Source organism: Palaemon carinicauda, chromosome 14 (genome assembly GCF_036898095.1).
Source record: "Palaemon carinicauda isolate YSFRI2023 chromosome 14, ASM3689809v2, whole genome shotgun sequence".
Lineage (NCBI taxonomy): Eukaryota > Metazoa > Arthropoda > Malacostraca > Decapoda > Palaemonidae > Palaemon > Palaemon carinicauda.
Genome location: NC_090738.1, coordinates 43,269,399 through 43,297,101, shown reverse-complemented (window position 1 = coordinate 43,297,101; position 27,703 = coordinate 43,269,399). Strand labels below are relative to the sequence as shown.

The 27,703-nt window shown below is 38.3% G+C and overlaps 1 protein-coding gene across 3 annotated transcripts in view; it reads left to right on the top strand.

Annotated features, from left to right (window-relative positions):
- LOC137653558 (centromere-associated protein E-like) overlaps positions 1 to 27,703 on the top strand; it is an 892,913-nt gene that overhangs the window by 797,637 nt on the left and 67,573 nt on the right. For all 3 annotated transcript variants that reach the window (XM_068387057.1, XM_068387056.1, XM_068387055.1), the window contains 4 exons: positions 3,414 to 3,555; positions 5,662 to 5,753; positions 17,699 to 17,842; positions 18,081 to 18,227. In XM_068387057.1, the coding sequence (XP_068243158.1) occupies positions 3,414 to 3,555; positions 5,662 to 5,753; positions 17,699 to 17,842; positions 18,081 to 18,227 (525 nt within the window). The remainder of the gene's footprint in view (positions 1 to 3,413; positions 3,556 to 5,661; positions 5,754 to 17,698; positions 17,843 to 18,080; positions 18,228 to 27,703) is intronic.

Here is a 27,703-nt window from a genome sequence, read left to right as displayed (position 1 = left end):
TTCCATTGTATCCAGGTGCTTTCCATCTTTTGAGTTTTTCAATGATAGCTTCGACTTCAAACGCACTAAATTCATTCATGGGCACATCAAAGTCTTCATCAGCTTCAGGTATATCAATCAAATCGTTCCCTTCATATCTCCTATTCATAACCTCACTAAAGTGTTACGTCCAATGTTGTCTGTCTTCATCTTCTGTTGTTATAACAGATCCATCTCTCTTTTTGATGGGTATATGCTTTTTCTTCTTTGCCCCAGTAGAGATTTCATCAATAATTCTATGAGTGATTCTTACACCATAGCCACTCCTTGAATTCATAGCTTTGTCAGTCTCATCTGCTTTACTGTGTAAATATTCTCTCCAGTCATTCCTGGTTTTTTTTTTTACTTCACTATCAATACTGAAATACTTAGCATGCTTTACCTTGTAATTATCATTACTTCCTCAAAAGCTTTCAACAATTAATTTCTATAATCGTCTCCGGTTTATAGTATTCCACGTATCATTTGATATCCATGGCTTTCTCCTTGTAACTGCGTATCCAGAGACTTCACTACCACCTGCCTGATATGTTCTTAATATCACACCATTTTCCATTATTTAAAGTCTCAAAGACTGCAAATCAGTTCCTACTTTTAATTGCAAATATGTCTCTGTGGTCTTCTAGCAGCTTAGTTGTATCAAACCTAGGAATTCTATCTACCTATCTGCTGGGTGCCTTCAATTTTAATTTCAGTGGGGCAGTGAAGAGCTGGTGATGACTACCAATATCTGCACCTCTATAGCTTCTTACATTTCTCAGAGTCCTCCTCCTCTCTTTATTAATGGCAATGTGATCTATTTGTGTTTTTTTTTTTCTAATTGCTACATGGGAAAGTCTATGTATATTTGTGGATGTCCTTGTGCTGAAAAAGTCCCTCCTATGACAAGAATTTTCTTTATAATCATAAATAAATTACCTTTCAAACTACATTATTAGTTAATTTGATTTCTAACAGTTACTAAACTTCATTAAGCTGTCGACATGGGGAGAATAAGATGTGATGAAAAAATAAAAAGCTTTTTTACAAATAGTTTTATGTCTTATGATATGACCCAGGGTTTTGAGTTAGACTGAATTCATTATACACTCTGCAGTTTATTAAATAAGGTTGGACCAAAGGGCATACCAAGCAATATCTCATGCAAGATTATATGGATTAATAGATAAGAAAAAAAGAAGTGACTCCAGATTTCAAGTAAGCAGGAAGAAACTGGGGAGAAATCAACCAGAATAGGCAAAGAAAACAGAAAATATTCATAACCAAATTAATCAGTTTCTTTATTAAGATTTTAATGTCAATAAGATACAAAACATCAACTATATGCCTTCTCCAATCACAGAAAAAAATGGGCAGGCCATTAGCACATGGCAGTACTTCTTACCCTGTAGATACTATTCCTTGCCATTCGGTTAGAATGAAGTCTCTCCATAAAAATTGTATTAAAATGATATATTAATCTTATGAATCAGATCTAACATGAAAGAACCACCAAAGCCTGGATTTCACTTGTCCATACCCCGGATCTAGTATGAGATAAGTAATACAAGCAAAGGATTGGTGGATTACAATATGCCTTGTCTCTCCATTTGGAAAGTTATATGTAAATCTGTGGTCTGAGGACTGGTTGATATTTTGGTTTGAAAACAAAACAATGGAAGTCACATAATTGCATTACCAATAATATAGATGAAAAAATGTAATGAAATGTGAGACAAAAATAGAACAAAAAGATATCTTTTATGACATGGAAGTACATGAGATATAAGTAATTTTCATGTTTGTTTCTACAATGATTTAACTACATGACTCTAATTTTGTTTCATTGTTTAACAAATCTTTTGGATGAAGATTTTAAGAATCTATAAATCTAACATGGTCTAAGAGAAGTTTGTCATAATAATCTTACTTATAATTGATGATTAATTTGTAACAGTTTCTTAATTTTGTTTGATTTCTTTACATATGAAAAACTTTGAAATTTAAGACAGATTTATTTTTATTGAAATTAACTTTTTGTATGATTTTTTTTTTACCTTCTCTAGTATCCAATTGAAATAGTCTTGTAGATATATTGGCATGTCATAATAGAGTACACAAATAATGATTTCTGATTAGTAAAGTAAAAATATAACAGTAGAAAATAGGGAAGAGTACATTTCTAAATATTGTATTGTATAAGTAAAATGCCCAGTTTGATAAAGGTGTAACCTTTTTTTGAAATAATATGTTGAATGTGAATTTCAGTCGGGGAAGAAATAAAACCCTCAATTGTGTAAAATCCAAAGTTTTTTCTTTGAACCTTGATAGAAGTTAAATTGATTTTATGAAAGTTTCCGTATATAATATGACTGCATCAGTGGAGATATTTTATAGAGGACAAACAAAATACTTTCAGATACATTCTTGTGTACTGTTTGAGGATGTCTTTGCAACTATACATAGTACAAAAGTATGGCTACAAACTGCATTTTGAAGTACATGTTATGTTACTGAAAGAAAACCTCATTTATGCCACCCAAATCATTGACAGCACATAACAAAACTGCTGCTTATAATTGTTAAATGCACGACTAATATAGCACCTCAAACCATCCCTAAACAGAAAATATTCCTCGAACCCAATACCATCGGTAGGCTCATACTTGCACCATCAACTATCAGAAATTGGGATAAATATCCAGCAAGCACAGTCACTCCAAGGGTCCTGATGTGACCATGGCAATTGGAAAGACTCCAGCGGTTAAGCCTCAACAATTGCACTGACCATGTGGACTAGAGTAAAATAATTCCACTCAATCATTAATGATTTTCATTGCAATAACTGTTAATCCATTGTATAAAAGAAAAGGCATATCTGGTTATGTCTATACCATGTGGAAATACTGCATACATTATTGATATAATGAAGTCCCTAAATGATTGATGCCGTACGTAGAAAAGAATGCTGTTAGATAAAGATTGAGAAAGGAAAATATAAAGTTAATTACTATCGATAACCTAATGAAGTCACAATTTATTCTGAAACAGGCATTCAGGGCTATTGGTTTACAGTTTTCAATTTTGTAGTTAGCCTAATAAAAGGATTGGTTTATCTTTATTAATCTTCCTTGCTTGCGTCATCTTTTTAAATGGTATTTTACTGCCTAATTTCCACAGTATGTATTGGCTAATATATGGATTCCTTTACTTCATTTTGTACTGTTATGTCCCGTTTCATTTTTTGGACGTTATGTAAAATAACTTAATGAAAGGTTCACTGTTTCCCAAGATTTTGAATTTGTTAATTTGATTTCATCATTTTATCACAGATGTGTTTTATATTTAGATTAAAGAGACCATCTATATGTAATGAAAAAATAAAATATTTTCAGAACTCCAAAAAGCAGCTAGTTCAGCCTAGTGCTCCTGAGTCCCAGATGGTGCCCATGACCTTAGCTGGTCCATCTGCACACAGTGGGGGAGCTATTCCAAAAGGCAACACAGTTTCAAATCCCAAACCAGTTGTCATTACAGGTAAGCTGTAAGAAATTCTGCGAATGTCACTACAGTGACTCAAGCTAATTTGCACTTCTCAACAATTTGCATTTATGTATGAAGTTACAGAATTTTATCTTGTATTTCTTAATTGTGACAAACTGATTTTAGCTCTGTAAAGTAGGATGTGGAATTCTAATTTCATAGAAGCAAACAAAAATTGTTATTCAAGCTAATACTGTTCATTTATGTGTTTGCATAATTTCTCTTACAGCTAATTTTAGTTTGGAGTTACCTTCCCTTCGATTAGGGATGTATAGCTGCAGTTGAGCTGAAATTTGTATTATTATTTGTGAATTCTTATGATGGTATGCATGTAGAAACAGCAGCTTCAGCATTTTTTATTACTTTTAGTGGTGTTTAGTTTTATGTCCAAGTTTCATTTACAAAGTATTGTACCAACCTGTATTGAAGGAGATGAATAGAGCACATGTGGTTGGATATGTATATATGGTACAGTCTCTCTCTCTCTCTCTCTCTCTCTCTCTCTCTCTCTCTCTCTCTCTCTCTCTCTCTCTCTCTCTCTCTCTCTCTCAATTATGGTAGATTCAATAGTAGAACACACTCTCTCGAATCAATTATAGTAGATTCAATAGTAGAACATATAGAGAAAAACAATCTTTTGATAGACAGCCAACTTGGGTTTAGGAAAAAGAGATTGTGACAAATGTTTTGGAATTTTTCCACAACATTTTTAGCATTTATGACAAAAGCAGGCCAATATACATGATATACCTAGACTTTCAAAAGACTTTTGACAAAGTTCTTTATAAAAAATTAATGGTCAAAATTAGAACACTAGGCATCATTGACAAGCCAGCTGAATGGATCAAAGATTGGCTAACAAAAGGAAAACAGAGAGTTGTAATCAATGGAGAAGCTTCAGAGTGGGGACAGCTGTTACAAGCGGAGTACCTCAAGGATCCGTCTTTGGACCATTGCTATTTCTGATCTAGATTAACGAAATATTTAGGATCAACTAGTAGAATAGCCAATTTTTTCCGGGGGTGATATTAAATTGGGCATAAGTGCTGCAAACTCAGAAGATATAAAAGTCTTAAGAGAGGATCTAATAAAGCTAGGAGAATGGTCCAGAAAATTGTAAATGCCTTTCAACTGTGGGAAATGTAAAGTCATGCACATAGGTTATAGTAACCCACAATCAGATTACTCAATGCTGGGTAATGAAATAGAAAGTGGACTAGGAGGAAGATCTCGGTATTAGTATCAGTAAAGATTTGAAGTTCACCAAACAGAGCCTAAAAGCTGAAATGTAATCACAGAAACTAATTGGCCGCATAAAGACACAATGCAAATACAGAAACAGAGACATTGTACTACATCTGTACACATCAGTAGTAAGACCCCATCTAGAATACAGACTCCAATTCAGGGCTCCAAGTATTTAGAAGGATATAGATAGACTGGAAGCAGCACAGGCTAGGGTCACCAAACTAGTTCCAACACTAAGGCAATTTGGATATAAATAGAGGATGGAAAGTTTGAACTTATTTGATCTACAAACTTGACAACTTAGGGGACAGTTAGTAGAGGCATTCAAAATTCTTAAAGAAATAACAAATGTAGATTACAACAATCTATTCACACTGCACAAATTAGTCCTGAGGTAACGGATACAAACTGGAATTGAAAAGATACAACATCACTTAATGTGGCAATTTTTATACATACAAAATAGCAAATACTTGGAATAGACTTTCAGCAGATGTAGTAAATAGTAAACAAGTTCAAGAACTCTCTAAATGCTTAAACCAAATCGCTCTACCAAAGAGCAAATGGAGTCTCCTCAGATGGACTAAAAAGTCGTTGAGAGATCCAAAATCCTTGTAACACTCTCTCTCTCTCTCTCTCTCTCTCTCTCTCTCTCTCTCTCTCTCTCTCTCTCTCTCTCTCTCTCTCTCTCTCTCTCTCTCTCTCTCATTTTTTTAAAACCAAAATGTATTTTCTTGTTATATTGTTTACTGATTTGTCTAACCAGTTGTAGCAAGGTTTGAGAAAATGGAACTTTAGAATACTTAAAATATTTATAGTTTTAAACACATTTTCCTCTTATATTCTTAACAGGAGCAGATAAAGCAGTTGTTTTTAGTTACCCAGATTCACATAAGTTATTTGTTGGAAAAATCCCTCGGGAATGCACAGAATCAGATATACAGGTAAATACTGTTTGTTTTTTCTCTTAAGCTACCGGTATTTATTTTTGTAAAGACTCAAAGATACAAGGATGTTCTTCATAGGCCAGATTATTTTTTTTTTATGAGAAATGAGAGTTAATACTTTTTCATTGCAATTTTAATGGTGTTAAAAGTAAATGAAGAATTGTTTTCTGAGAAGTGAAAAGTTCATAACTTGAAATAAATTTATTACAATAGTATTAAAAGTGGGAATGGTCGGAAATGATGGAAAATAACAAATGTTTGAAAAGTAGTTTGTATTTTTCTTAACCATACAAACTTGAATCCTTTAATAGTTGTATGATTTCAGCAAAACTGGAAACTTGGCTGTAAAATTTATAACGAGGTGTAGATAGTTACTAGTGAGAAGCCCTACCCACTACCAGATCACTGAGTAGCTGCTTTGACTTTCACCTATCATTAAAATTATTTATATTAAAATTATTGAAATAATTAAAATTATAATAATTATCAAAATTATTGAAATTATAATTATAATTATTTAAGTTATTGGAGGAATTGCAAAAGATGATCGAAGATATGAACACAGAAAGCTGAAAAGTAAGAATGAAAATGAATATGTATTATTATCAAAATTGTTGAAATTATTATTACTGAAATTAAAATTATCATTATTAAAGTAATAAAAATTATTATTATTAGAGTAATTAAAATTATTATTATTATTAGAATTATTAAAATTACAAGTGTAATTTATAGGACTCAGATTTGTATAGATTGGGAAAATAGAAATTTTAAAATTTTATGATTTGTTCCTCCATAGATACAAACTTTAGTCTTCTAGTAGGAGACTTATCCTTAGGGAGGGAGGAAGCTTTTATAATCAAACTTAGGAGGAGCAAGAGTATTGTCTCCAATCCCCCTTGTATGACCTAAAATTTTCAGGTGATAGGCTAGGCTGCTCTCTTCTAAACAGACGATCATGGAAGAACATAACCTTATGGGATATGACATCTTTAAAGTACTGCTAAAGTGAAGTGATGGGTGTACTGTACATTACTGTACTGTCCATCCTCCCCCTTGTCAGGAGAATGAGGGAAAACACTTCTAGGTATTAACTGATAAGCGGAGTGAATGTAACTGACTTTATTTCCACAAACAGCAATCTTTTATAACAGATTCTGTGAAAGAAGGTCACAAAATTTCAAACAGATTGAGACAAGTACAGTACATACAGGCAGAAACAAGTTATCAGTGTGAGGGGAGAACGATAACAACAATATACCATTATAGTGTATGAGTGTGTGATATGCGTGTGGTACATGGGTCCTCCCTAAAAAAGACATACATGTGAAATAGGGCGCCCTGCTCTTGAGAGGCGTACCATAGGTGGGTCATCTGGCAGGAGATATGCAGGTTTTAGGTGGTCAATGGAGACCCAGTCGTTTTTGCCACGTATGTTGAGGAGGAATGCTTTTGGCGTACAACGGATCATGAGGAAAGGGCCCTTGTAAGAGGGCATTACTTTGGCTTGCTAGTATTGTTGTGCTGAGTGCAGATCTGTCGGTATGTGTTGCTTAGCTGGGGTCTTGTAAATCTGGCGGCACGGAGTAAATTTTCCCACAACGTAATGTAGGTACTGGTGATTGTCGGAGTTTACAGACGGAAAAAAATTGGTAGGGACGACCAGCGGGACGCCATATACCATTTCAGTTGCCGAGACATCCATGGTGTCTTTAGGAGTGGACCCAGAGAAGCTGGGTAAACCAGTTGTTGTCCTTGCAGCTGGACATCAAAGCTGCTTTGAGGGTACTGCAAAAGCGTTCAACCATACCATTGGCAGCAGTGTTGTATGCAGTTGTTTGATGAAGGGTGACTACCGGAGTGTTCAGGTCCCTCCTGCTTTTCCCTGCACTGCTGTGTTTTATTGTTTGATGATCCCGCTGTCAGACACTGCCTCTACTATCAATGCCACGCAACTGAAACTACCGTCCTTTGCCAGTGGACAAGTGTTCGCCTGGTTCCAGCGTGCTGAAGTTCAGTTTCGCCTCAAGGGCATGACTCAGTCAAGTACCAAAGCAGATTACGTTCTTGCGGCGATCCCCGAGGACACTTTCCAGTAAATCATTGATTGGCTGTGCGAGCAAGGAGACATACCAATAAGATACGACACCCTCAATCATACCTCCTGGAGCAGTACTTGCCATCGCCAGCTACCCGCTTAGCAAAACTTTTTCAGCAGTTTATTTCCACAAACAGTGAGCTTTTATAACAACAGTTTCTGTGAAGGAAGGTCACAAAAATTCAAATAGATTGATACAAGTACATAGAGGCAGAAACAAGTTATCAGTTCGAGGGGAAAGCGATAATGACAATATACAAAAAACAGAAATACTATTACAGTGTATGAGCATATGATACGTGTGCGGTACAGTATGATAGCTTAGCTGCATCAAGGTTCATTCCAGCGACATAACGGTTCGCCAGCTGCGCCCCAAGGAAGGGGAAAGAAAGAAAGGAAAAAGGTCAGACATTCTCAACTCACTTCTTAGACTGATATCGCAATGTGTCTTAGACGCGATGCTTCTTGTCTTGTGAGAGAGCTAGGTATGTTACACAGCCTGCAGAGCAGGTACCACAGGTTCTAAAGAAATTGTGTCGAATGACTTGTGGGAGCATTCCCTTGGATAGTGGACTGTCAAGGTTGCCTTCATGACTTGGCTCACTAACAGGTGTTTCCTAAAGGCTATCATCATTCCCACTCCTCTGACTTTTTGAGCACATGCCTTTGCAGACTCCTCTGCTGTTTGGGATTGTGATCTACTTGTTGTTTTGTAGAGTCGGAAGATGGTGTTTCTGGAGGTCTTCTTAGCCTTATGGAGCTGATGAAAAGATTTGTAGTCTTGGTCTGAAGGGTTAAGTCCTTTTCAGGTAGTCTTAGTGCTCTCACAGGGCAAAGAAGTAAACCATCCAGATCTTTGGTTGCTTCCTAAGAGAGGAGATGGAGAAAGATTGAAACCCAGGATCGTTTACAGCCAGGTTTATAATTGTAGCAACAAACTTGGGAACAAAGGGAAAATAGAATTTTTTTAATATTTTTATTCATAAACTCTCCTGATGGTCATATTGCTTTATCTCCAGAAGTTAATTTTATCGATGTTTACCCCCAAATTTTCTTTCCTTTCTAAAGATACAAGCCCATAGTAAAGTAGTGAGACAATTTAGTAGTTAATGGTCAGTAGTGCGCTTTAGTAGTTAATGGTCAGTAGCACGCTTTAGTAGTTAATGGTCAGTAGCGCGCCAGGAGTTACCCATTCTTCAGTTTCGAATTTACAATTATTCCCTATTCCTTGACATCACAAATCAGTGTGGAGGCTAGTGAGCATGTATATGAACACTAGGTAAGTATAGAAATGAAAAGTTATTTTATTAGAATTCTTTATTTTTTTTCTGTGAACCTCCCCCGATGTTCATATTGTGGATTTCCACACTGTGATGGAGGTGGAAAGCCAGTGATGGAATGAGGTAGGTCAACAAAAATTTTAAATGTATAACAGCGTTGACTCAATAGTTCTAGAATTTAATGGGAACACCTAAAAGACCATTTGATAATAGGTCTCTAGATCAGTGGTTCTTAACCTTTTTAGTACCCGTACCCTTTAATATCTCAGAAAATTTTCTTGTATCCCCATCCATTATAAATATAGAACAAACATATGACAAAGTTTAGTAACACAATCCTTGTTTAGAAATCTTTAGGAGTCCAGATGGTTTTCTAACAATATTTAGAACAATGAAAAAGAAAACTATAACTTAATTTCATTAAAAGGATTAGAGTTCCACAGCACCAGCCACAATAGCCTATGACCTAGAGGCTAATAATCTCTGCCTAGAGGCTAGTAATGTTGATAAAGGAGTGAGTATTTCTAAATATGATGGCTATGTAACATCAGAAAGGTACGTTATTGCATTGTGTCTAGAATTCTTTGCTAAAGAAACCTTTCTGCAAAATTCAGGATAGGTAGGCTTCTAATATCTAGGACCTTAATCTACAAGGTTAATATAAGATTTAGATCCAAATTTGACAAATTCTTGGTCTCAAAACCTTATACACAGAAATACAATGTCTTTTGGAAAGAGGGCAAATTGACATTCTAATTTCATCTAGTCAATTTGAGACACTACCTGCAGTGTTCATTGATTTTTTTTTTTAAATATACTGAATGTCTCTTACTTAACAAGGACCATAATTCTAAGATGAAACACTTACAACTGTTTCTGATAAGGGAAGTGAACAAGGAAATTGTAATCAACTCTTCTTATTCTTTCCCACTGTTATCGCTACAATATAGGAATAACCTCCACCAAACTTCTTTTCTCCATATCATCCTTCACTTTATCTTGCCATCTAAATCTGCCTCCCTTTCATTCTTCTTCTCCTACCAGGTTCCTCCTAACCCTCCTCACTCCCTCCCCACCATCCATCCTCAACATGTGCCCACACCAGTTCTTAGTCGTAACACTTATATTACCTTTGCAATCTTTACTACGCTTACCATTCTTCTTATTCGATAATTTTCCAATCTTTCAAACTGTGATATTCCCATAATCCACCTCGGCATTCTCATCTCCATTCTCTCAAGGTTTTCTTCCTATTTTCGTCTTAGAGCCCATGTTTCCGAGTTATACAATTACAGTGGTCTTATTACTGTGCGATAGATCTTCACTTTTAGTTCTTTTTTGTTTTTTCCCATTACATACCATCCCCGCTACCTTCCCCCACTTGTCCCAGGATGCTTTTATCCTATTGTCAACTTCAGCTTCACATCCTCCCACCTTTCTTATAGTAGATCCCAAGCATATAAATTGTTTCACCTGTTTATTAACTGAGCCTCAACTTTCATATATGACTATCTCGTCCCTACCTTCCTTATTACTCACCATATCCTTAGTTATCCACATTTACCCTCTAGCCACTCCTCTCCAAAGTCTCCTGCCACTCTACAACCCATCCCTGTAAGTCTTAATCTTTTTCAGCAGTGGTCACCAAATCATCTGCATATAGCAACCTCCACTTACCACAAATAAAAATGGGCTTCTTGCCGGCCCCTTGTTTAATCTAATGCTAACTTCAAAGATTTCTGTTTCCCAAACTGCTGTCATTGCTTTTGTCCTTGTTCTTTTGTACATCTTCTCAACCAATCTACCTGACTTTTCTGGGACTTTCCTCTTTCTCAAGCACCAAAACATAATTGCTCTTGGTATATTATCATAAGCCTTCTCTAGATCTACAAAAGCACAGAGACTCAAGCCTCTTTTCCTGTCGCTGCCTTACTCTAAAGATAGCTATAGATATCATTGGACTGTCATCCCAGTATTTAAGCATTATTCCTCTTCCCACTTTTCTCTTGATGAATCCAGCATCCATTCTCCCCCCTCTGTAGCTAGTATCTTAACCATTTCAATTTAAAACTCTGATTGACCTGGTGCTTTCATTTTACTTGATGGCCTCTTCAACTCTGTAATCTGTATCTTCATCACTGACCCCTCCACCCATTAGGCTTCTCCCAGTTCCTTTCTCTCTTTTTCAGTATTCAGTAGTTGTTCAAATATTCTCATCATCTCTTAATGTCTTCATTACTATGCAATATATTTGCATCTCTATCCTTGATAACGCCCAGTTATCCCAAATCCTGTCTTGGCCTTTCCTTAAGTGTGAAATTTTATAGATATTCTTTTCTCTTTCTCTTGTTCCTAGCCTTTCAATCAATTGCTCTACCACTCTTCCAATAACCATATATAGTTTCCTCCCTGAATCTTTCCTCTTCTCTGCACCATGTGCATACCTTATTTTCCAGTTCTTAAATGCCTTTGATTTTATTTTAACAGACTCTTGCATTTCTCTATCCCACTATCACTTTTCTCCTTTTGACAAACCATATCTGCTTATTCTTCCCATTAGTTCCTCTACACATATTTCTTTCATATCAACCCAAATATTTTTCCCTCTGTTACCCTGTCCAATCTTTGAGCTTCCATTCTGTAACTAACTTCTTTAGCCGCAATCGTGAACCTGCAATACCTGTCATCTATTTATCATGCCAGCAAGGGGATCTTTATACACATTGCTTAAAGTGAACGCCCTAGCCTCATCCATATTATTATTACAATTAGGCTTGGTTTATAGTTTGGCAGAGGATTTTAACAATCACACGTCTTTGCAGTCATTAAACCCAGTTTTTGGCAGTTGTCCTAACTCCTGACTAAATTGTCCAACTGTATGGTAGCAGTTTCCTCAATATTTAGCAGTGAGCCTAGCCTTTTAGCAGTTCTGCAAGTCAGTAGCTGTCTTTTTAATCACTTTCTACGACACCCAGGACATACAGTGGTTGTATTCTTACACCTCTACCATGCTTAGCCTTAAAACAATTTGGATCTAAAGGAAGAAATGAAGACACAATCAACTTAAGCTCTCAAAGGCCACCTTAAAACGGATTTTGAGCGAAGCTAAAATTCTATTTTTGGGTGAGATATCCATGTCGTCCTGATGGAAGGTTCCTATTGGTAGCTTTCTAAGGGATATTTGGCAACAGTGATATTCCCAGAGAATTATCCTTTAGGTCTCCAGAATTCTAACTCCTGGTGCGAATATCCTTGAAATTTTTCTTACGGATATCACATAATATCAGGGGACGTATATCTTGATACGACACATAGCAATCTTCACCCCGAATAGTGTTTTCATTTCGAGGGGGAAGAGTGGCGAAAATAGAAGGGGAGCCGTTATCAAGGTTACCCTTCCTCCCGTACTATTATGAGTATCCAAGATGGTGCTTATTCCTTGTAGCATTGAGCATGGTGCTACAAATATAGTAGTTTCGGGAGGGATCTTGCTTAGGCCTTTTCTATGGAAAAGGAAGGCGGGTCCATCAGGACGACATAGCTATCTCACCCAAAAATAGATTTTTCGCTTCTCTCAAAATCGGTTTTTTGGGCTCAGGCCATGTCATCCTGATGGAAGTTTACCAGAGAATTACTTGAAGGTACTGTATCTGTGGATTTTCATAGGTGCCTTAACCGTCGGACAGATTTTCCTATGGTCATCCAGACCGTTGAGACATATGACGTTACCATTATACGTCATTACTCCTAATCATATGCCATGTTAGGGCTTCCTGTCCCCTGCAGGGAAGAGTCATACTAAACAGTAGGAAAGGGGTCTCAAGGTTTGCATATACTGTATGAACAAACATAGAATCAACTAGGTATACAAGCGTCTCACAGTTTGTATATTCTTGTTAGAACAAAAGTATCAACTATATTTATTGTCCGTACATACAATAATATGAGGTATACAGTACTTAGGTAAGTAAGAGAAACTCTGGCTATACTTTATTTGTGTTAATTATGGGGCAAAATAAGACGCAATTACACATTAATAGACATATATTCACGGAGAAATGACTAAGATAGAATAGCATATGTAATATATATTCTTATATATTAGGAGAATCATACATATATCTACAACTTGATGCAGATAATTTTCTACCTGAAAAGGAAGAATTGATTAATGCCACTATGAAATTTGAAAATTGAAAAATTTTCTTATATAGTTTTCTGTAATTGTTGGATATTATCAACATTGTGTAAAGTACACACGGCACAAGTGTTATTTGTATAATTCTACACCTGAGGTTTTTGTACAGTCTTTGGTGTCACCATGGTGACACTCACTTCAAAGGTATTGCACTGGAAGGTGTTTACACCTTTACACCATAATTGAGAGTCCCAATCAATTCACTGTTCATCGTAGTACTAGACAACAGGTTTTAATGCACTACCTGCCGCCACCACGTAATGCTTCAACTCATGCACTTGCTTTGCATAATGTTTGTAGAACACTCCGGATGACTTCCATCCATTGTATGAGCGAAGACGCTCGAAGTCCATATACTGATAAAAGCTCAGTGATGAAGGAATTTTTCTTGGATCATCACCTGTGGGTGTGCTGTCAGGATCCGCTCTGCGAATAAAGTAGGTGAGCTTCGCCCTTAGTTGTTGTAGGGATAAGTTTGATCCTGAAGTTTCTCCTTTAAAGAGCTGTCCTTTCCTGAAGTCTGAAGTTCTTCGAAGATAGACCTTTAGACATTCTACTGGACACAGAGAGACATCTTCCTTCAGAGGGCAGATTCTCCAGGGACCCCATCTCTTAGTGGGTAGCTCGTTTTTGGCGAGAAAGGTTGGATCAGGAAAGAGATTCAGTTCTCCCACTTCTGTGAACTGAATATGGCCCTCGTTTCTGGATAGGGCCACCATGCGAATTCGTTACAAAAATAGGAATAAGCGCCATCTTGGATACTCGTTATAGTACGGGAGGAAGGGTAACCTTGATAAGAGCTCCCCTTCTATTTTCGCCACTTCCCCCTCGAAACGAAAACACTATTCGCTGTGAAGATTGCTGTGTCGTATCAAGATATACGTCCCCTGATATTACGTGATATCCTTAAGGAAAGTTTTAAGGATATTCGTGCCAGGAGTTAGAATTCTGGAGACCTAAAGGTTAATTCTCTGGGAATATCACTGTAGCCAAATATCCCTTAAAAAGCTACCAATAAGAACCTTCCATCAGGACGACATGGCCTGAGCCCAAAACAGATACTTTGTTACATTTATTAGTAAAAGTTTCCCAAAGATTCAAAATTTAACCTACTTCATATATAAAACTACTTCTCAATCCTGACAAGTAGACAGGCTTAAATATATCTTATAATGCTTGAAAGTAGGTGTTTAATCTCAGATGCCTAAGTACCAAATGAAGGTACGCGTTGAGATACTACCACTAGAGTGTTATTGGGTCCTTTGACTGTTTTAACAGTACTACATTGGATCCTTCTCTCTGTTTATGGCTAATTTTCCTTTTGCCTACACATACACCGAATAGTCTGGCCTATTCTTGCTACATTCTTTTCTTTCCTCATACACTTGACAACACTGAGATTACCAAACCATTCTTCTTTGCTCAAGGGGTTAATTATTTCACTGTAGTTGTTCAGTAGCTGCTTTCCTCTTGGTAAGGGTAGAAGAGACTCTTAAGCTTTTAGGAGAAGGACACTCCGAAATCAAACCATTGTTCTTTTGTCTTGGATAGTGCCATAGCCTCTTTACCATGGTCTTCCACTGTCTTGGGGTAGAGTTCTCTTGCTTGAAGGTACACTCCGGCAACCATTCTATCTTATTTCTCTTCCTCTTGTTTTTTTTTTTAGGTTTTTATAGTATATATATGAAAGATTTATTTTATTGTTACGGTTCTTGAAATATTTTATTTTATTTGTTAATTACTTCTCTTATAGTTTCCTTATTTCTTTTTCTCACTGGGCTATTTTCTCTATTTGAGCCCTCGGGCTTATAGCATCCTACTTTTCCAACTAGGGTTGTAGCTTAACAAATAGTAATGATAATAATAACTGCATTATAGAGTCGATTACCTTTCTTTGAGTTTCGCTCTCCATTTATGTTAGGCCCTTCTATTGCAAAACCCTTGTATTGCCATGATGAGGTTAGCTCAATTCTTTCATTGTATTCAAAGGTGCAAGACCTGGCTGGCAGTCTGGATTATAATATCCTTCTTCCCACTGAAGTAAGTGCTCATAAGCAACCTTTATTTACATGTTCTGTGTTAACAATGTGGCATATCGGGTGGTCCTTGTAAAATGTGACCTGCAATTGTTAAAATCATCTCTTAAAGCTTTAGCTGGAGCTGAAAATCAGTTGCATCATATTTCATCAGGTTTCGAGTAGCATTGAGAAGCAGCGCCATGTATGCTCGGCTACTAATTCATCTTGTATTTTTCTCAGCAGCATTAATGTGGGAGCTAGTACCTACACTGCCAAAATTGGTCCCTTGCCTGGTACAGGCACAAAGAATTGTAAACAAACAGACACAATTGTAGATTCCAGTTTGGAATATTTAATGGAGCACAATCATGAAGGTAAAAAGAAATAGAAGAGATTTTACTCGTGAGAGATGTCATTTCAGTCGTGGCAACAGCTTATTGTAGAATTGTATCTGAGTAGATGGGCCATAGTAAGTACCGATAATTTATTTTATATTATGCTATCGAATGCTATAGCTTCTAAGATTATCTGTATTCCAAAGTTTTTTAGTTATTTCACAGAGTGAATAAATTTCTTGATCCAGGTTAAAAACAAACATTTTTAACTTTCTTTTCTTGTCTATTGTCAAACCTAATCTCATGCTAAAGTGTGCATTCATTCATATAACAATCATCTGCCCAACTTTGTTATTGCTCCTAAATAAGCAACATCATTTGATTACATTATGACTGTAAGCAAGAGTAAGTCCTTGAATACAGGTTTTCGAGTTTATTTCCTAAAGAAAAATGCGTTTTGTGGCCTTTATTATTATTTTCTGTATGGAATATGCCGGGTAATGGGTACGGTAATATGGTGTGTGCAATATATAGGTTTTGAAATGTTAATAGTTTTTAATGAGGAATTGTTAATTTTAAATTCCATCATACTGTATCCTTTTTAAGAATTAACTCCTGTTTTCAATGTGGATGTACAAATACTCCTTATTTTACAGTAATTAACATTGAACTAGTGAATCTTTCCTTCACTATCCTCCATTCACCTCTGTGTATGGGGCAGTTCATAGAAATAAAATGAATTTCAGCATCACTCATATATATACTCATCTGGCATTCATATACATGCCCCCTCCCCAATGACTAGTGGTGTCAAGGGGTTGTGGAACTAGATTTGACTTTGAAACTGTGACGAGCCGAGTGAGGTTGTGACGCAAAAGGCGAGATGAAAGCAACCGAGTGAGTTTATTACAGAACATCAAGTTTGTTTATATATACAGTACATCAAATCCGGGCAAGAATATTACAAAATATACAACAGGCTATTTCATGTCCAACCGGCAACCGGTTCTGGTAACAGTTACGATAAAGGTCGATACAGGTTGATACAGGTCGCTGTCAGTGCGAGGGGAGAGCGAAGATACAAAGGATAATATATACAAAAAAAGAAAAATGTCGTTACTATGTACGATCGTGTGACACACGGTTGGTACAAAACTGATAGATAAAGGGGTGTGGTAGAATTGCCATACACTTCTATATAAGCCTAGAACTTAAAAAGAGGGACAGGGCAATTACAAGGAAAGAAAACATGAAATCTTTAGTTAAAGGTAACATGTTGACGCTTACCAGGTTTGAGAGAGAAGAAATGTGAAAACCAGGTGAGTAGAAATAAGAAACAAATTTAGTTATTGAAAAAGCAGTGAGGTGTTTTTATTCTCTGTTATGTTATGTATCTTTTATTTTGTTGTACTGTAAGTTTAATGAAGTACAGATAAACTTGCATTTCCATTTAATGTTCAATGTTAATTTTCAAAATTCAGTTAGTGGTTATGAAAGATAAAATTTACCTTAAAACTCCATTAAATTGGGAAAAGTTAGAATTGATTAGTCAGTAGATATATGTACAAAGCTTATATACCATATACAGTATATATACAGCATCTATTATTTGATTGTTTAACTATACTACTGATCGTACAAAATCAGAAAGATTTTTCATGAGAAGGAATAGGTATTTTTATATGAAAGTTATCACTTAATGAACACATTTAATAATCAGTATTTTTTTATTCATTTGTCTTAGCTTACCTTTCTTTGAGCTCTTGTCATTGATAACTGTGCTTGTGGTAGCTAGAACTACTCTAAAATTGCAAAGAGACAAGTTCATTAATATACCTTTGAAGCTTTATGTTTTTTGTTGCTTTGCAATTAGATGATTAAAACAATTTTCCAAATAAAATTTAGTTAAATGCTTTGTATTTAATGTTTTACATTATCTTTGCTATTTGTTATTTCAGCTTAAATTCATATTGTATTACTAAAAAGTTTCTGATACACGAAATGTCTTGGCAGAGTCTCTTCACTGATCTTTTTGGTGAAGTAGTGGCCGTAACCTTGTATGACAAAGGTGTTACTCCAAATGGAAGAACAATTCCTAAGTATGGATTTGTTACATTCTATGATGCTGAGGCCCAAGAGAAAGCTCTCGGGTATGGGGTAAGTTTAGAGTGCAAGATTTTCTATTACAGAAGTGGCAGATTTCTAAAAATAATGTTTTCAGTGAATTTTTTTGCATACTGTATTTGTCTTCCAGAAGAAAATTTGAGGTTTTCTGAAATCACCCCCTTTTAGTTTTCATACTTTTGCCTTTAACATATAGCAAGAGTACAAGTCTAGAACTAGCTTTATAACAATGTTAAAAGTTATAACGAGTCTGTTAATTCTACTTTTGCAGCCTCTTTGGATTGGAAATTGTCAGTTAAACATCCAGCCAAGGAAACCCAAATATCCTGTAGAGGGTTCTTATAGTGATGGAAGTAGATATGAAGGATATAACTCTGTTGAGTATATCCCCAAGATTCCTGATAAACCTAATTTCAAGGTAAGTTATATTGTAACATTTTTAATAACTATGTGTACAGCATAATATAAACTTTTGATCATGTCTTTGTTAAAATGATCAGTTTTAAAGAAGGAATCACTATCCAGTTTATCATAAGTGGCTTTCATACAAGAAAAACCCCACTTTTTGGAAGGTGCTGTGTGGTCTCCAAGACCTCTGGTGTAAAGGCGAGAATAGGGAATCTAGTATGACAGGATTTACCAAAGAAGTGTTGTCTTCCTGCTTGTAGGACCATTGTATAAACATGGCATGCATGAACTCTTTGTTTCAGGGTGACACATGGGTTCATGTTCTCTTGAGCAAAACACAGCCCTGGTATAAATATCTAATAAATGTGTATGAATCCCCACTTGAAGAATACTTTATCAGTTACAAACTAAAGGGACTTGAAAAACCTACACACTACCCACTGAAAACCATTACTACTCATATATATATATATATATATATATATATATATATATATATATATATATATATATATATATATATATATATATTTATATTTATATATATAAATGTATGTATATATATATATATATATATATATATATATATATATATATATATACATATATATATATATATATATACATATATATATATATATATATATATATATATATATATATATATATATATATATATATATATATATATATATATATATATATATATATATATATATATATATATTTGGGCTCAAGCCATGTCGTCCTGATGGAAGGTTCCCAATAGTAGCTTCCTAAGGGACATATGTACTACAGTGATATTCCCAGAGAATTTACCTTTAGGTCTCCAGTATTCTAACTCCTGGCGCGATATCCTTAAAATTTCTCTCAAGGATATCGCATGTCAAGGGACGTATTCTTGACACGCCACATAGCAATCTTCACCCCGAATAGTGTTTATGCTTCGAGGGGGAAAGTGGCAAAATTAGAAGGGGAGCCATATCAAGGTTACCCTACATCCCATACTACTATTGAGTATCAAGATGGCGCTATATCCAAGATGGCGGACATTCCTAATTTTGTAGCAAATTCGCACGGTGGTGTGCACTGTTGATCTAACTTTTTCGATCGATTTACAAGGATTATTATCCAATCTCCAGCTTCTTTTGCCTCTGGAAAGTTGAGTATTGATTCTTTACAATGTGTGTATTTTAGCTCCTGTTTCACAGTGAAATTAGAGTAATTTATTGTGATTAGGAGCTAGGCCTGTTACCGGAGGCGCCATGGGCGCTGTCGTTCGTTAGGCATGTGTTATTTAGTTAGTAGAACGACATTCCTGGTATAAATAGCATTAATTAATTAATTATGAAAGCTATTTGGGCAATTTATTCTTGTAAAGATATTTATAATATGCATAATTTTCCTTTTTCTATGTCGATCGCATAAATCAGAGTTTCGGTGATTTCGGTAACCGAGATCTCGTCTTGCTTAGGTAACCTAACCTAGGCGATATAGTATACTTTCGACATTTCCCCGGTTACCCTCGTGTATTGGTTTATCAATTCAGGCGGAGATAGATATCTCCTAGAATTATTATATAAACCGATACTCATCTCTAGTGGAGATTTAAGGGTAATCCCTCCTTCCCTCTGAGTGTAGCCTTAGGCTACAACCCTAGTGGGTCGTGCCTCGAGTTTTCATTCAGGCATGACTAGCCTAGGGTTCTCTGTCCCTTCCCTTAGCCGCAGATAGCAGGTTTTGGGATTCGGGCAGAACCTCAGAGTATTTAGTTTTGTGCTGGCAGCCGGCCGGCAGGGTGAATAGTCATTCCCGCCGGCTAGGCTGCCGGCATAGGAGGCTAACCCTCCCTAGGCCGCACTTGAAGTGGTTGTATGATGCCGCCACCTTCTCCCTGTGGTCTAGAAGACTAGTCCTGTGCTCGCAGACCCAAGGGTGAAGAATAGAAATTCTTCTGCTGCCTAGGGTGGCGCCTGCACTGGAACTCTGTTTCTCCTTTATTGAGAGGAGGCGGCACTGCTGCCATCCCCTTAACTGTATTGGCAGACCCTAGGTTTAGGTTAGAGAGTAGAAATTCTCCGGCCGCCTAGGATGGCGCCGATACTGAAACAGAGTTTCTTAAGGGTGTGTAGGACCGGCAACCTTGCCGGCTCCTTCCACACCTCATACAGGACCCTTTTCCCTCTCCCTCTGTTCTTTAGTGATGGCCTAGCCATCGTATCTCTTTGGGCCATCGTCCTGCAATCTCACTGTTTGCCGGTGGGTTGGGGGCAGGCCAGACTCCTACTCAACAGCTGTTGTCTGACTGCCTGCAGCTATGCCAGCTGCTGGCAGCCACGACGACTGCCAGCGGCCATGTTTTCTACAACTGCCGGCGGCTATGCAGGCTACTGGCAGCCATGTCATATGCCGGCGGCCATGTCATATGCCGTCGGCTATGACGTCTGCCGGCGGTTGGCGGCTGCTGGCGGCCATGATGGCTGTTGGTGGGAAGTCTCTTCTGTCACCAAGGTTCTTCAGTCCTCCCTTGGACTGCCGGCCACAAGTGCTATTGCCGGGTATACCGCCGGCCGGACCGGCACAGACAGATGCTGACTCAGCCGGCAGTATGCCGACTGTACCAGTGCTGCCGGGTGCTAGCCTGCCAGCACATTGCCGGCGATGGTACTGGTGGCTGGATGGAATCCTGAATGTTACATTCTCCCCTTCCATTTGAACCTTCTTTCTGGAGAAAGGCAGTAAATTAGATATTTACATCCTTAATTAGTGTATACATACACATTAATAAGGCAGCCTTCTCTTCATGCTGTCTCTTTCTCTTTTACCTAGCATGCTGGGTGCGCCGGCAAGGACTAGGTATGCCGGATATATGCCGGCTGAATTTCAGTATAAGTCTATACAGGTGGTCAATATATTTGCAGTATAGGATATACTGCAGATAGAAAACTATTGTATATATTATACGAGTAGTTATTTTCCAATATATATTGGGTATCCTTGCCCAGGTGTTTGCTGAGACCAATCCTATATTGAAAGCATAGAATTTCTTCAATATTCTGATTAGAAATCAGTTTACATTTTACCCTACAATATTAAATAGATTAAAGGGCCGGTGGTAGTACACTTCTATCCTTGAAAGGTTAGAACCCTTATCCTTGAGTTTCCCTGATCAGGAAACTCCATGATTTTAATATTGGAAGGGAAGGCCACAGCAAATGGGCTGGGTAGGATACACAAATATATGTCTTTTATGTTTCCTAGCGCCGGCTGGACCGTGCCGTCAAATGCTAGCCATAATGGCAGCACACTGGCTGAACTACAATATATAATCATACAGTAATCGGTATTTTGCAATATAGTATATACTACAAACAGAAAACTATAGTATGATTATACAGTAGTTAATTTCTAACATATCTTGGGTACCCTTTTGCGGGCTTCTGTTGAGACCGTTCCTATATTGAAAGAATTGAATTCCTTCAATTCTCTGATTAGAAATCATTCATCCTTACTCTACAGTGTTAAATAATAAAAGGGACAGTGACTTATACACTTTTCTACCCCTAGGTGTTAGAACCCTTTCATTAGAGTTCCTTGATAAAGAAATCTCCTTATAGTCAATACTGAGGGGCGGTAACAGCATTTGCTTGCAGGGGATATACAAGTATGTGTCTCCCACTATCCCTTTCTAGCTTACTATCCTAAGCTATTTTAGTTAGAAGATGACTTTTACATATTGCTTATCAGTGAGATAATCAATTGTATACTCATTCTGCTTTCCTTTCTTTACAGGAGGAACTTTTACGGTCATAATACATGCAGGTTTCATGCCCCCTGGAATATTATTTCCGAATCCCTGCATTATTGGAACCCTCAAGTTTGCAATGTATGTCGGACCTTAATGTTCAAGGATTTCGATAATCCCAAGTCGATGGAGTCTAGTGATGCAGCTCGTAAGAAACTACGCAACTGGGTAAGAGGGTTCCAGAAAATCTCTCCGGGACCATACCTACCTAATGATAAGATGTGTAGCTTACTATTCCTGAAAGCAAGTAGGGAAATAGTGGTGTCCCAGGCACGATTCGCACCTCCCTGCGGCCAGATAGCCTTTGGGACGGAGGGCAGGAAGCACCCACAGGAACAGGTGGACAATGTCATGTCAGAATTGCTTCCGTCTGTGCCGGCTCTAGAGCCGTTAACATCGACATCTTCACCTTGTACCCCTCTATTAGACAAAATGGACCAATTACTGGCCCATATGAAAGGTCTAATAGAAAATTTTCGCAAACAAGGCGAAAAGGAGGAAGTGAAATTCAAGGTAGAGCTCTGTGAAGCTCCACTTGTCGTTCCCCAATGGTAATACAAACGACCCAGAGACCAAGACCTTCCGACATGCTTCAAAACCAATCCCTGGAGGTACGCGGAGCTTATGCCGGTTTTAGACGGCAAACTCTAAATCTCGTAGAAGATGGGTGCTGTTCCTTTAGACGAAATCCAGTTTTGGCCAAGCTTTGAAGCCTTCCCCAATTGCTTCATTCATCTGAAGTATGAACCAACGTCAGGAAAAGAAACGTAACTGAAGGAGGTCATGATTCTCGACCATGATAAGGCACAGGCTATCTTGCCAAGTAGCCTGAGAAAGGCGGGTTACTCGGTGTTGAAAGTGTTCACACTAAGTAACAGACACCCTTCCTTTCTTGCTCCTGCTTCAATATCATTGCCCTTTATGTGGAAGGCATTTAAATCTGTTGCCAAGGCAGTGGAGTCAGGTAAACCATGTCCTGCACTCGAGGAGTGCAAGCCTCTGTCACTAGCCTCTCCCATGCAGGAGAAGGATTGGAAGTCCACATAACCTTTCAGTAGGAAAACTAGACGCGGATGTCACTAGACGACAGTCTAGCGAGAATCTCCCTAAACTTTCTGAGTTTCTTTTGGGCAAGGAACAAGAGACAAAGGAGAGACTCTCAGCCTCCCTATCCCTACAGAACTGCATAGAGTTGTGGTCAGCCCATCAAAGTACCCCAGACATGCTCATGGTCTTGGCCAAAATGCATATGGCCACCTTAGTAAAAGACCTTTATGCCTTTATGAAGGCTACGAGAGCCTGTAGGGAGTTTGTGTCCGCTGCCGCAACAGTGAAACACAAAACCAGGAAGCTAATATCTTCCAACACCTGGGGTAGAGACCTCTTTCTAAACGAGGTAGTTAGAGAGGTGATTAAGAAAGCCACCACGGAGAACATAGGGCTTCTCCAGAAGTGGGGCTTCTTTTCAAAGAGAAAGTCTTCCACGGATGTGGGTCCCCAACCTAAAAGGAAGATGGAAAAGTCTAGAAATTTTCTTCGGGCTGTTCAACAACATCCCACAGTTTCGATGACCGCTGTGCCAAAGGCAGGCGGTCGAAGATGTAAACCTTCTGATCATGCGAAGCAAAGAGACGCTTCTGGTAGGAGGGAGGTTCCTTAAGGATCGCTGGACCTTCGATCCTTGGGTCCAAGGCCTAATCAAGATGGGACTAGGATGGAAAATAGACATGCCTCCACCATCATTTCCTCAACTCTTCCTACACTCCAACCCCGTCCTGGAAGAGTATACCTTAGAGCTCTAGAGCATACAGGTGGTAAGGAAAGTATAGTCCATCGAATTCCAGGGAAGGCTGTTTGGTGTTCACAAGAAGGACTCAAGAAAACTCAGAGTCATTCTGGACTTGTCGCCACTCAACAAGTTCAAACAAAACAGCAAGTTCAGAATGATAATCCTTTTGAACATAAGGACCCTATTTCAAAAAGGGGTGTTCACAGTCTCGTCAGACCTGAAAGATGTCTATTGGCAGCTTCCAGTCAGTCGCCCCCTCTCCTCCTACCTAGGATTCAAGTTACAGAGGATAACATATGTCCTAGGAAAGATACTTGTTGGACTAAACACAGTCCTAAGTATCTTCATGGGATTGGCGGACACAGTCACGCAAAAACCAAGCCTAGAAATGGTTCAGGCAACAAAGTACCTGGGCGAAAGGCTAGTGTGGGCAGCACCCGAAGTGGCTGGTCTATGAGCATCCAAGGAAGTGTTCCGGTTCCTGGAACATCGGGGATGCAAGATCAGCTTCAAGAAGTCTCGATTCTCTCCAGCTCAAAGGCTTCAATGGTTAAAAAAACCATTGAAACCTGTTGTCACACCAGCTCTCCTTTCCCTTGGGGATGTAAAAGGAGATCGCAGGGTCGGTCAAGAGACTATGGTAATCAGTCAGGATTCCAAGATGCTAACAGGGAGGAGTTCTGAACTCTCTCCAGTTCGCAATAGTGACAGACCCAGTGCTAAGAGCACAGCGGAAAGATGCATTAAGAGTCTGGAGAAGATACGCATCAAACTCTCGAAGAGTTCTAAAAAGACCGATATCGGTCTTTCCTTAATCGCTTCCCTAACAATGGTCAAAGGCCAAAAGCCTATTGAAGACCGTGCCCTTGTAACTACCCTGACTATTGAAGATCATCCGCATGGATGCCTAGTCGGAAGAATAGGGTGTTCACTCCCATCAGAGGAAAATCCAGGGGATTCAGTCATTTCTATCCACGCCATGTTAGTCCTGTCGTGGGTGGGGAAACTCTCCACACAGATCAGACCTTCTCAGGCTGATCTGGGATATCAAAGCGATAATGAGACGTCGGAACCGACAAGGCTAGAGAGTGTCTCATATAGTTTAGGTGATGTTAGCCATCCCTTGCCTAAAAGGATGGCACCTATCAGCAGTTTATGTACAATCAATCCACAATGTGACAGCGGATGCTCTACTCGGACTCAAGCCGATAGAGTTAGAATGGTCCACAGACGCAGACCTATTCTCTCCCAGAAGGGAACAAGTCCCTGAGCTGTAGATCGACCTCTTCGTCATGAGCGTCATCAAGAAACTACCTCGATATGTAGCCCCATACGAGGATCCTCTTGTGGAGATAACAGACACCATGTCTCTAGTATGGAAGGGATGGACTCAGGAATTCCTGTTCATCCCATCCAATCTCCTGCTGAAGGTCCTCAACATGCTAAGATCCTTCCAGGGAGGAGTGGCTCTGTTGGCTCCCAAATAGCCCAAGAGCAACCGGTTCCCTTTAGTGAAGGAACTGAGGCTGAGGCTGGCCCTAGTAATGAACCCAGTACTATCTCAGAGGGTTCAGAAGTTAATTGCCTTCGATTTATCACAGAGAGCCCAAACTCTTCATTTCATGCTTTTCTTGCCCTAGTGGTTAGGAAAAGATTTGGGATCTCAGAAGGCAATATAGAATTCTTAGAAGAATACAAGGCCAATTCAACTAGAAGACAATATGAATCATCTTGGAAAAAGTGGGTTGCTTTTGTAAAAGCAAAAGGACCGAAAGAAATTTCAATGAACTTCTGTCTGTCCTTCTTTCTCCACCTTCATAATAGAGGTCTGGCGGCCAACACGATAACTACGTGCAAGTCAGCCTTGACTAGACCTCTTATATATGCCTTTCAAGTGGATCTGGCGGATGAAATCTTTAATAAGATTCCGAAAGCATGTGCAAGGCTTAGGCCTGCAGCACCGCCAAAGCCCATCACATGGTCTTTGGACAAGGTCCTACATTATGCCTCATCTGTGAACAATGAAGATTGTTCCTTCAAGGATCTAACCCAAAAGGTTATTTTTCTGTTCACTATAGCCTCTATGGCTTGAGTTAGTGAAATAGTGGCCCTATCTAGAGATGAGGGCCACATTCAGTTCACAGAAGCGGGAGAACTGAATCTCTTTCCTGATCCAACCTTTCTCGCTAAGAACGAGCTACCCACTAAGAGGTGGGGTCCCTGGAGAATCTGCCCTCTGAAGGAAGATGTCTCTGTATGTCCTGTAGAGTGTCTAAAGGTCTATTTTATTAGAACTTAGGACTTCAGGGGAGGACAGCTCTTTAAAGGAGAAACCTCTGGTTCAAACTTATCCCTAAAACAACTGAGGGCGAAGCTCACATACTTTATTCGCAGAGCAGATCCTGACAGTACTCCCGCAGGTCATGATCCGAGGAAAATTGCTTCATCACTGAACTTTTTTCAGTATATGGACTTTGAGTTTTCACTCATATACTGGATGGAAATCATCCAGTGTTCTACAAACACTATGCTAAGCAGGTCCATTAACTGAAGCATTATGTGGTGGCGGCAGGTAGTGTATTAAAACCTGTCGTCTAATTCTGCGATGAACAGTTAATTGATTGGGACTGTCATTTAAAGGGAGAAGGTGTCAGCACTTTCAGTGTGATCCCCTTTTAAATGAGTGTCACCATAGTGACACTTAATCTGTTCAAAATCTCAGGTGTGGAATTATGCAGATAACACTTGTGCCGTGTGTACGTATTACACAGTGGTCGATAGGAAATAACATTTACAGAAATTATAAAGGAAAAATTTATTAAAAACTTTTTCTTCTGTTTGAGAGTGGCACTCATCATTTCTTCCCTTTTTAAAAAAGGAAAATAATTTCTGTATACGTCGCATGTATAATTCCTGTATCATGCTACATTTGTTTCACTTGTTATTTCATTTAGTCATTTATTAGAAATAAATGTCTTATTAGAATGTAATTGCGTCCTAATTCGCCTGACAATTTGCATATTTAAGATGCCAGAGTTCTTCGACTTTCTCATGTAAGTAAACTTCATATTATTGTATGCTTACAAACAATGGATATAATGGACACTGATATTGTTCCGACAATATATACAAACCGTGAGACCGTTTGTATACCCAGTGAATACTTATGTTTGTTCATACAATATATGTTAATCTTGAGGTCCCTTTTCTACCGTCTAGAATGACTCCTCCCTGTAGGGGGCAGGAAGCACTAACATTGTTTATGATTAGTGATAATGACGGATAACGGTAACGTCATTTGTCTCAAATGGTCCAGATGACCGTAGAAATATTGGCCCAAGATTAAGGCACTGATGAAAATCCACAGATACAGTAATGCTCTGGTATACTTCCATCAGGACGACATGGCTTGAGCCCAAAAAAGGAATCTATTTTTGGGGATATAGCCATGTCGTCCTGATGGACCCACCCTCCTTTTCTTTAGAAAAGGTCTTTGCAGAATCCCTCCCGAAACTATTGTATCTGTAGCACCATGCTCAATGCTACAAGGAATGTCCGCCATATTGGATATGGCGCTGTCTTGATAGTCAATAGTAGTATGGGAAGTAGGGTAACCTTGATACGGCTCCCCTTCTAATTTTGCCACTTTCCCCCTCGAAGCGTAAACGCTATTCGGGGTGAAGATTGCTACGTGGCGTGTCAAGAATATGTCCCCTGATATTTGCGATATCCTTGAGAGAAATTTTAAGGATATTCGCGCCAGGAGTTAGAATTCTGGAGACCTAAAGGTAAATTCTCTGGGAATATCACTGTAGTACATATATCCCTTAGGAAGCTACTATTAGGAACCTTCCATCAGCACGATATGGCTATATCACCCAAAAATAAATTT